Below are 12,161 nucleotides of genomic sequence, written 5' to 3' on the forward strand. Positions count from 1 at the left end.
TTGTGATTCCTCACTGTTTTTTTAATTCCTCATCTTTATAAAACATTTAAAAAATATTTCATATAGACGTTTTAGCAGGAATGTTTGTATAAAGCAACTAGCCCACCTTTACTGGATGTGAAAATTTGTAATTGACTTTTAATTTTGTTTGAGAGTAATTAGCAAAAATCAGTTCCTATAAGTAAGACAGACAATTTTGTAACATATCAGTTTCTGAGAAGAGAAAAGCTTATACATCAAAAGAGAGGGAACTTGAAGCCTGCCACTTTCTCCCCATAACTTTCACAGCCTCCTTAATATCTCTATTCCTCAAAGAGTAGATTATAGGATTTAGCATGGGGGTAACAACACTATACAATACTGATATCAGCCTATCTTTCTCCAATGAATATGTTGAGATGGGCCGTACATATGTGAAGATGGAGCTGCCATAATAAAGAAGGACAATGATCAGGTGGGAGGCACAGGTAGAAAAAGCCTTTTGCCTCCCTTCTGAAGAACTGATCCTTAAAATGGTAGAAATGATATAAAGATAGGAAAGTATGATACACAAAAAAGGAGTCCAACCAATGAAGACTCCAATGGATAGTAATGCCAACTCGTTGGCAGAAGTGTCCCCACAAGACAAGATCAGCAAAGGAGGGATGTCACAGAAGAAATAATTGATCTGGTTGTTGTCACAGAAGGGCAAGTGGAATGTCAGTATTGTGTGCACCACTGAGTTGAGGAAACCACCAGTCCAGCATGAGGCTGCTAACTGGCCATACAGGGCCTTGTTCATAATAACTGAATAGCTTAAGGGCTTGCAGATTGCAATGTAACGGTCATACGCCATAGCTGCCAAGAGCAGGGACTCTGACCCAACAAAAAAAATAAATGCAAAAAGTTGTGCCATGCAACCCAAATAGGAAATGCTTTTTTTCTCTGATAGAAGATCCATCATCATCTGGGGAACATTGGTGGTGGTGTAGCAGATGTCAAGAAAAGCTAAATTTTCCAGAAAAAAATACATAGGTGTGTGTAGGTGTGGATCAGTCATGGTCACCAAAATTATGAAGGTATTGCCACTCAAGGTACAGATATAAGTTACAAGGAAGATGGTGAAAAGTAAAAATTGCAATTCATTTAAGTTGGAGAATCCCAAGATGATAAACTCAAACAGAGCTGTTTGGTTTTCTCCTTCCATAATATGGCTCTTGTTTTCCTTCTGAAATTAGGAACAAGTAAGTATAGATTTCTATAACCATGTACTGCTCCAGAAACAGTCTACAAAACAAGAAAATAATAATTTCACAGATTAAAAAGTAAAATTATCAACAAAAACATTAGATGTATCTATAAAAATGCACAATTGCACAATAAATAAACTCTATGCCTTAGCCAGCATAAATATAAACACTTTCAGCCTTTCATCTGTAGGTAAAATCTCTTAAAATGAACACTACAGGCAGTTTTGAATTTTAAAGGAAGCCACAAAAGTCCAAATGCACCATAAGTTCTAATGAGAGGAAGGAAAGGCCTATCTGCTTTGTCTTCCTGGGGTTGCAGTAATTTGGAGGCTTATTAGATACAGTCGTCATTGGTGGGTCAATCAACTATGCTGCCCTGCACACTTTTGGAGGCTGACATTTGTAGATTGTGTGTAGAATTAGTCAGTCACATTTTATATATTATGGAGGAAGAAGAGGGTGGAAAAAGACATAGTGATACCAGAGGTTGATATTATATTTTTGGAGCAATTCCATAAAACATAGAGGAAATTTACAGTTAATCATAACACATAGATGCTACAGTTCAAGGCTCTGAGACTTAGATATTCAGGTGGTATAAATAAGCTCTGGCTATTGAAAGCCCTTATAAGAAAAAAAGAACTTTTTTTGTACAAGGAGAACAAATTAATATTCCTTAGGTCATTTACTGTGTGAAGTTTATTCTATACCTTATGCCCTTACAAATCGCTACAGCCAGGTTGTCCTTGAGTTAGCTCTTACTGGCTCATAAGAGTCCATTGTTAATTTTCAGGAATTTTGTAAGCCAGTTATTAAACACAGCCATTATTAAAAATGAAATTACATACCCTTCTAATTGAATGAATTATATTAAGAATGGAAGTAACAAATACAAAAATTATTACTCCCTAATCATTCTACATGTTCCTATTATCTGTGCTTTTGAGATTATTACTTTTAAGGTATCTGTATAATGGAGATGCCATAAATTGGTGTGCTACTGAACATCTCTTCCCAAATTAATGTTTAGGGAATCACATTGATAGCTTGCAATTGGTCTTGGTGAAAGTATTTATGCCATGGAAATTGACAAATGCTACAAATTATGGCTTGATTCATGGTTTTGTTGATTGTCTAGGCTTAAGAAAGTGATGGAAAAATGTTAATGATGCAGATAAACTTAAAAGTGTGTCATGTTTGTAGTCATTATATTGTGAGGAGGAAATTTTCTTCCAGTATTCAAAAACTGTTACCTACTTTAGGAAAATTGTCACTGACAAATGAGTGAAATTCAGACATATATCTTCATTGATTCACTTTTGTCATACTCATTAACATAGACAAAAACGTCAACCATTAATGGCATTCGTCAATGATTTGAGAGACTTCTTTGTTGAATCAGGTAGTATTCAAGGGCTTATAGTCTAATTTGATCAAATAGTGGTTGAATTTTAGCTATAGCTTGGCTATGAATTCAAATATTTGTCAAAAATCAACATAAGCTTTCTGTGACCATCAATCTGCTATATGGAACTGACAATAAAAAGTTTTGTTTACTTTATAATTACTTTTAAATTGTATGTTGCACATTCTTTATATTAGTGACATTTATAAATAAACTTGTGTGTATGTGTGTGTATACGTGTGTGTTTACACATTTTTTTCATGAAAAAACAGTTGTTAAACATTTAGCAACCCACCACAGGCTACAGCTCTTGAAAGTATTTCTTCTACTATTTTGTGACCTAACCAGTTCTGAGCAGTAAATAGCTTGCCCAAAATCACATAGCTAGTCAGCACCAATGTGAGGATACAAAGCAGGTTAGATCTGAGCTCATAGTCTGAGCAGTTTTAACAACTTAAGGTGGGAAGTATGTCTCATTCTGCACACCAATTCTAATTTATTGGTAGGGATTGACTAATAGCACTGTAAGATAAATTAAGCGAAGATATCTCCCAACTCAGAAATCATTGACCAATTTCAAACATAGGAAATGAGATGATAGTGATGGCATACAAGCCTTCCATTTGTCAACCTATAGAATACCATCCTACCATTTTTCATTCATGGTATAAATACTAGAACATGATTTTTGAAAATTCGCTAGAGCACAGCTTCTACCCCTGTCCCTCCACACAAGCATACACACTTGTATTTTTACATCCAAGAAAAACAGGACTTGGATAATGAGGATACAATCAATAGAATTAGTTTTTGAAGGTTGTTCCTTAGATCTTCACTAGCTTCTGCCAAATCATGGGGACCATGAGACCAATAGGCCCTGGTGCAAGGGTCGAGCATGCTGAGTCATCATATATCAGTAGTAACACATAGCAGCATCAAGTTGTATTACAACTATTTAGTAACTTCATAGCTATACTAGTAAAAGTAAAGAAGATAAAGGATACTCAAAAACTGTAATGAACTCAGAACCACCAACTGCCTCATGAGATAAATACATAAATTATCATGATTAAAAAATATTTTTAATTAAAAAAATTTTTTAGAAATTAAGTTTTATGTGACTATATAAATGTCTAATTCATTATTTGTTGGTGTCTTTCCCTATGACTTATATTGTCATAAGAATTGGAATCATTTTAGAATATTTTTTCAGATTATAAAGTATGAAAAGGAAAATTACTATTTTTATATTAATATGCAAGATAGAAGTGAGTATAAACCACAGGAAGATGATTTTCACTTTTACGATACAAAAACTATCCAAGAGGCACTCTTAGTTTGTGTCTCCCAATTTAATTGACTTGTAATTTTTCTTATTATAAAAGTAGTGCATGTTTATTGTAGACTGTGTGGATAATATAGAAAAATAAAATGTTAAATAATCTATAACCAAAATGCTAGAGAAGACTGCTGTTAGTATTTTGGTTTATATCTTTACAGTCACTTTGGCATACGTCAATAAGTATTCTCTTCAAACATATATTTTTTGAGTTTTATATTATTCAATTATATTGAAGTATCATATCTCTCAATAAATATTTGGTTTATACAAAGTTTTGTAATTAAAATGTATATAATATACATCTAAATTATATTTAACAAAATATGTTTAGATATTTCTCTAAGTATTTCTTGAGAATAACTTCCCAGAAAGAGTAGAAGTGACTTCTAAGATTTTGATACTGATGGTCATATTGCAATCATTTGATATTGGACTAAAAAGGATAACATAAAGATCATCTTGGTTGATCGGTCTGACAATATATCAGAGAGGAAAGAGGACGGAAGCAATAGAGTAAGGAAACCTGAGTATTTGTTCCTAGCCTGGCCATCAACTAACTTTTTGAGCTTCAGAAAGTCATTTAGATTTTATGGTACTTAGTGGACTCATTTAAAAAATTAGAGAATTGTGCTGACTCCAGAATTCTAGAAAATTATTCTAATTGCATGACACAAATTAGTCACTTTGCTTGTTTAGCGTAATAAAAAATTTTAAAAATCAAATGTTTAAATCAATTTCTCACTTTTCATTCAATTATTTTGAAAAGGTAATAGTGGACCTGGGTTAATTTATTTCTTCATGTTCAATATTATGATTTTAGGAGATTATACTCCAATGAGAAATTCCAGGTGAAATGCTAATTCAGAAATAGTGAATGGAATAGCATTAGAAGAGTGATTCATTGATCTTTACCATCTCTCATTCTCTCTGCAACCATAGAAACTGTTCAGTGCTATGATCCAGATGACTCATCAAGATTATAATTTGTGCACCTGTACATGCATCTTAGATTTAGATTTTAAGAATTTAACTTAAATAAAATTGTCTAAAAATAAAAATTAATTTTTAAACATAAAAAATACATGTAGCTAGATTACTAGTGAAAATTTTTGCAGGGAGAACAGAAGTTTTTTTTCAGTGACTTGATTGTTTGTTGAATTTGCCCCAGTTAGCATCACAGACCCAAGACAAAGTCCCAGCGATGGTAAGAAAAAAAAAAAAGAGAGAGAGAAAAGAAAAAGAGGAAGAAAGATAAAAGATAGAAATTAAAAACCTATATCAGAGTGAAGATAATAGGAACTGTTATTAAATTCAGAGTCCCTTCAATATAATTATCTCATTCAAACTTTATATACTTCTTGAAAGCCAGAATAATTTTAAATTTATATGGGCTTTAATGCAGTTAGCAGGTTCTTAATAAGTGTTGAAGTAAATTTATGAGGTATAGAGTGAAGTACACAAGTAGGTGAATAGAAGGAAATAATTAATTGTCATATCAACATCAAGGGCTGTTCTTACTCTTCCTGGAAATCATAGCACAGTTTCAAGTCCATTCACTTTCTCACACTCTCCTAGATAACCTTTCCAAAATTCCTCTTCTGTCTTCAAACCTTGAACTCTCCTTTTTCTCCATATTTACTCTCAACAGCTGGATTTGCTTCCTTGTCTATGAGAAATTTGAAGCAACAGAAGGGAACTTCCAGATTCCCACTGTCACATTTGTTTTATCTATACATACGGTTTTCCCACTTATTTCCATGTTGCTAGAGATCAATCCTCTGTGCTCCTTTTTAAAGCCAACAGTTTTACTTGTGCATTTGATACTCTCCCCTCACTTAATCAAGGATGCACTCCAGCAACACCACTCTCTCCTCCATAATTTTTTTTCTTTCTCTACTGAAACATTCCCTTCAACAAAAAAACAGGCTATTATTTCTTCCATAAAAGTGAAAAAAAATCATTTAACACTATTTTTCTTCACTAATTTCATGCCATTTCTCTGATATTTACATCAAAACTTCTCAAAAATGATGTCTAAATTAACTGTCTCCATTCCCATTCCTTCCAGTCTCTCTTCAAAACACTTCACTAGGCTTTTACCCCAACATTCCACTAATCCACAGTTGTTGGACCAACTGTGAAATATATACACACAGAGTCTTACCACTTATCATCCCTTCTACAATCACCGAGTGAGTTCCCATCATGTCTCAGTTAGATTAATAGCTTCCTGTTTCTAACATTGCCCACCTATGGTTTGTTTTCAACGCAGAAGCCAATTGTTTGTACACCTTACCTCATCATGCTTCTACTTATAAACCTTCCAACACACTCCAACTCAGATAATAAATTCAAATTCTTACAAAAGCCTACAGACTCTGTAAAATCTTTGCCTTTTTACTTCTCCAATCTAATTTGCTTCTTCTCTCCCCCTAGCTCACTCAATTAATTCACACCAGCCTCTTTGCCATTCCGCTTTGCACTGGCTCTTCCCCATGGCTATGCATCTGATGAAAGTCCTAACTTCATTTCAGTCTTTGTTCAAATGATATTTATTCAATGAAGCTGCCCCGACCATCCTACATGTGTTCTCCTACACTCTATATCCCTTTCTCATGTGTCTCTCATTTCCCCATGACATGTAGTATCTTCTAATATACCATATAATTTACCTATTTATTATCTTTATTGTCTGTTCTCCCAGTAGAATATTAGCTTCATGATGTCAGTGTATTGACTGTTAATGATGCATTTTGAGGATCTAGAACAGTGAGACACAATACATATTTGTTAAATGTTGAATCAATCTTCAGGGTCTCCCTTCATGAGGAACTAACTTGGAAAGCTGATTCATCTTTGCAGAAAGCTTATAGGAAACTCTGTTTTTTCAAGACAACTTCAGTTAGCCCCACTTACCCAGTTTTATTTAGTTTGATTTTCTGTAGCAATGGTTCAACCAAGAATTGTCATGGAGAAAACATCACCTATACAAAGAAAGAATAGCCTTTGCCTCATATTTTTATATGAACAAGAATGAACTTCTCTTCTGCAGTACTACCATCTTTGTCTACTTATCTTTGGAACCACCTTAACTGTGGCAGGAGGCTGCTGCTGTCTCTCCTCTCTTCCAATTCATATGTCCAACAACAGGAATCCTCTTCTTTCTTCCTGTTTATACGAGCTCTTTAAAAAAGCACACACTGTGTAGTGAAAATATAATTACTTTTCCCTAAATAGCAATGATGAAGACCTTGGGGACTTTGGTTATCTTATTACTAATTGTGGTGCATTGTAAAATTGCCTGGAGTGGCAAAATAAAAAAAATAATACTACTATTATCATTTTCCACACACACACACAAATACCGCCATTATCATTTTCCACAATATTAGATCCTTAGTATCAGATATGGATGAAAATTATTATTGCTGTTGTTTTTAAAATGATGTTAATGTTAACTTTATTATATAATTACAGAAATTTAAATAGCAAACAATTACAGAAATTTAAATTTAAAAAACTATATTTTTGTATTATATATTTGTCACATTTGAGTCACAAAACAGCTTTTGAGATGGGTGTGTGTGGTAGGCAAAATTCTATCCTGACTCCTAATGATCCTCACCTTTGTATAATCTCCCCTTATTGAGTACGAGCAGAACATGTGAGTATGATGAGATATTACTCCCATAATTATGCTATATAGCAAAAAAAGAGACTTAGCTGTTGTAATTTGAGTTCTTAAGTCAGTTGGCCTTAAAATAGGGAGATTATCCAGGTGGAGCTGAGCTAATCACTTCAGTCCTTCAAATCTGGGTGTAAAGGTCAAAGATTTGAAGCAGGAGAAGAATTCAAGTATGAGAAGTTCTCTGCTATTACTTAAAGATGGAGGGTGCCACATGGCTAGACATGCAGGCAGCCTCTAACAGTCAAGAGCAGCCCCATTGCCAGCCAGGAAAGAAACAGAGATCTCAGTTCTGCAGCTACAAGGAACTGAATTTGGCCAACAGCCTGAATGATCTTGGAAGTAGATTCTTCCTCATGGATTCCAGAAAGGAATGCAGCCTAGCCAACACCTTGATTTCAGCCTTTTGATAACCTGAGCAGAAAACCCTGCCACACTGTGCCTGGAATTCTACAGAACTACAGAACTGTGAGCTAACAAATGGTTGTTATTTTAAGCCACTAAATTTGTAGTTACACAACAATAGAAAACTAACACAGTGGGGTTAATCATTTTTATATGAGAAGTTTTACAAATAATAAACAATGCAAAAGGGACACTCAAAACTACATCTTCTCACTGTACAATGTTTCCCAGTATTACATATATATTTACATATGACTTAAAGTATTAAAACACATTTATTTGACAACATAATTCTTTATTTCCACATAGGAACAATGGTTACTTCCTCCACAAGTCTCTGCTATTTTTCATCCAAGAAATAACAGAAGGGGTCATTGTGATAAGTATAAAGATAATAGAGAAATATCAGAGGCAAGTGTTCACAATGTATATATACTATATATATTATAGTAAAAAAATATATTGTAGTAAAAGGATACAAAATATGTATAAAGGTATAGCAAAGAGGAGAAAGAGAATAGGCAAAAGGAATATTTAAAAGATATAGGCAAATAATGAAATTATCCCAAAAAAGCAAGTGACATTTCAGAATTTCTTCAAATCCAAGCTAGGTAAATACAAATTATAGTCAAACTGCTGAAAATGAAAGATAAAGGGAAATTCTTTAACCCAGCCAGAGAAAAAGAACATTCTTTCAAATGAGCAACAATTAGAATAACAGCAGAAATTTCTGAAAAGAAACAATGGAAGGCAGAGGCCATTAAATGCTAGCTATAAATTCAGAGAGAAAATAATTGTCAATTTTCAATTCTAATCCCATATAAATACTTCAAAAATGAAGGCAAATGATGATATTTTCAAGCAAAAACTGAGAGAATATACCACTAGTAGACCCGTACTAATGGGGGATCTAAATGAAGAAATAAAATGATTTAAGAAACGAACGCAGTTACAGGAATGAATTAAAAGCAATAGGAAATTTATTTGTAAATATAGATCAATAATGTTGTTTAAAACTGTAACAATAATCTCTGTAGATTCTAAACCATATATACAATTAAGTCACAAAATTTAAGTGTAAAATAACATATAAGTTGGTGGAGATAAATAGAGTTAAAGTATTCTAATATCCTTGTGTTTTCAGGGGAGTGAAAAAGATACTAATTCATATCATATTTTACAAATCAAAGAGGCATGCCGTAATTTCTAGGATAACTACTAAAAGAATAATTAAAAGGGTATATCTAACAAGCAAATAAAGATGAAATTTTAATTTTATAAACATATATAATAAATATTAAACAAAATAAGTATTTAAAATATATAAGAAATACAAAGCTTATGCAAAAGAATGCAAAATTAAAAAAAATAATATATACCTTGAAAGACAAATAGAGAGTAAATTGAGAAATGATATATGTAAACCTAAACATATCTGTTAATATTTTAAATGTAAAGAGAATAAATACTCCAATTAAAAGACAAGACTTTTAGAATGCATCATAATAACTAACTTTATTCTGCTTACAAGAGACAAATCTTAAATGGATAAAAACAGAAAGATAAAAAATAAAAGAACAAAAGAAATACCATGACACCAGTACCCAAACTAATCTGGTGGAGCTACAATGGTAACAAAAGGGACTGTAAGGAAAAAAGCAATACTACTAGAGATAAAGAAGGATATATCATGTGATGAAGTAGGTAATCTCCTAGGAAGATACAATAATTCTGAATTTATACACAACAATTCTAAATTTAAATACAATATATCCTTATAATATATAAAGTAAAAGTTGATAGAATTAAGAGGAGAAATTTAAAAACCCACAATCATAGTGGAAGATGCTGTAACACTCATTTGTCAATTACTAATATAACAACTAGACAAGGTATTAGTACCGTTAACCGTGTCAGTCAATCTGTTTTCCTAATTGGAGTATATCAGTTTGTCAGTATCACTAAGCGATCATGTAAAGGAGAGCTCCTCACCAAACTATTTTGGACATGTAGCATGAACAAAAAATAGACTTCTGTTATTTTAAGCTGCTGAGATTTGAAGGTTATTTTTTTTTTTAATATATAAAAATATAACCTGGGGCCGGCCTGGTGGTGGAGCGGTTAAGTTTGCACTGGCTTTGGCAGCCCAGGGCCCACGACTTCAGATCCTGGGCACAGACCTATGCACCACTCATCAAGCCATGCTGAGGAGGCATCCCACATAGAGCAACTAGAAGGATGTACAACCATGACATACAACTATCTACTGGGGCTTTGGGGAGAAAAAAGGGAAAAAAGGAGGAAGATTGGTAACAGATGTTAGCTCAGGGCCAAGCTTCCTCAAAAAAAAAAAGGAAAGAAAGAAAGAAAGATGATGTTCAAAAAAAAAAATACAACCTATGCTGTCATGACTGAAACAATTTCCAAGACTACCTAACAGTACAGAGCTCTACGAACAGTGGCCTCATACAGCATAAGATAACTCACATTAGTGTATATCATAGTCTACAACATGAACCATTGTCAGAAGTTCAGTACACTATTTATTCTCAGCTACTTATCCAGGACCTAGAATAGAATGACTCAATTCTACAGCTGTGGTCTTCAACTCAGGCATAAATATTTAAAGCCCAAAGCTCAAAGGCCAATTTGACAATAAGTCCCTATATTTGCATCTACGTCTTCTGCTTTACCCCTATTCATTCTTTGCAGAGCAGGAGTTACCCATTCTAGCCACAGACAGAACTCATCAAAACATAGGTCTTTGGCACCACCCAATGGACTACACCATCACAGGAATCACCTAACTTCATACTGAATTTTTTAGGATGCAATAATACATATAAAGACCATAGAGAAATGCCCTTAACTATTATTGACCATAGTTATTAGTACTCACAGCCACCACTTGTCATCAGTTTTATTCTCAATATTGCTTAAGTCTGCACTATTCTGATATTTTAGAGTTACACTGTCGAATGCAGTAGCCACCAGCCACTTGCTTAAGTTAATTAAAGTTAAATAAAATAAAAAATCCAGTTCCTCCTTCACACTAGCCACATTTGAAGTGTTCTACAGTCACATGAGGCTACTGGTGAGTCTTGCTACCAGCTAGCTGGTGGATCCCTAGATGAGGAAGCTGAGGATCTTCATCACTAACACAATCTAGCAATATAAGAAAAATAAGACGAGAGTATTCAGATGTCAATTATCTCTAATGGAGGATCTGGTAAAACATAACAAGAATAAAATGAGAAATTCTTGGCAATGCCATCATTTATCCCAAGCTACCATGCTCATATGTTAAATTTTTTTAGTGACTTTCAAATTCTTAGCTCAATACCATGGGGTGAGAGTCTTTTGAAATTAGAACCCTGAGAAGTCTACACATTTTTATGCATCTGAATCTATGCATGACAACAATGAAAAATAGTAAATGGAGGTATTATGTAAGCAGTTTTTACTATGTTCCAATCACTACATTATGGATTATGGAAATTTTCATCTGATCCTCATAATATATGTGATAATTCTCCCATTATTTCCACTTTATAGATAAGGAAACTAACAGTTATAGAGCTTAAGTGACTTGTTTGGATTCATATGCGTCACAGAATTGTTTTTGATCTCAGTGTGGCCCTAGCCATCACCAACGAATTACTTAAAAATTCCCTTTAACATCTTATCCAAGAGGCTTTGGTGCATATTGACTATATTCACATATTCTTCTCTGACCTGATATTTTATTATCTCTTGATTTATTATCCCTTATTGACCTTTAGTATATCATACATTCTGGATCATCAAGAGAATCATATAGCTACTCTGGATAAGTGCCAAGGAAACCCACTGACTCTGTGTGAGTGGCTGCACAACCAGAGTAAGAAGACTCAAGAACAGATGTTATGCTGATGCCACTATATTATCTTAAGCATGTTGTTCATATCATTCAAAATTAAAAATCGGGGGCCGGCCCCGTGGCTTGGTGGTTAAGTGCGCGCGCTCCGATGCTGGCGGCCGGGGTTTGGATCCCGGGCGCGCACCGAGGCACCACTTCTCCGTCCATCCTGAGGCTGAGTCCCATATGCAGCGACT

General features: G+C 33.9%; 1 protein-coding gene across 1 annotated transcript; it reads right to left on the minus strand.

The window, feature by feature from the left end:
- Positions 1-229: 229 nt before the first annotated feature.
- On the minus strand, positions 230-1,225 carry LOC101403461 (olfactory receptor 5V1-like). Its single transcript, XM_004441786.2, has one exon. The coding sequence runs from the start codon at positions 1,184-1,186 to the stop codon at positions 230-232; it is 957 nt and encodes a 318-aa protein (XP_004441843.2). The 5' UTR covers positions 1,187-1,225.
- Between the last annotated feature and the right edge of the window lie 10,936 nt (positions 1,226-12,161).

Source organism: Ceratotherium simum, chromosome 13 (assembly GCF_057802395.1).
Source record: "Ceratotherium simum simum isolate JZ-2026a chromosome 13, ASM5780239v1, whole genome shotgun sequence".
NCBI classification, from domain to species: Eukaryota; Metazoa; Chordata; class Mammalia; order Perissodactyla; family Rhinocerotidae; genus Ceratotherium; species Ceratotherium simum.

Bases quoted from the DNA above. Each gene is read 5' to 3' on its own strand.
- LOC101403461 (XM_004441786.2), bottom strand. From the start codon at position 1,186: ATGGAAGGAGAAAACCAAACAGCTCTGTTTGAGTTTATCATCTTGGGA.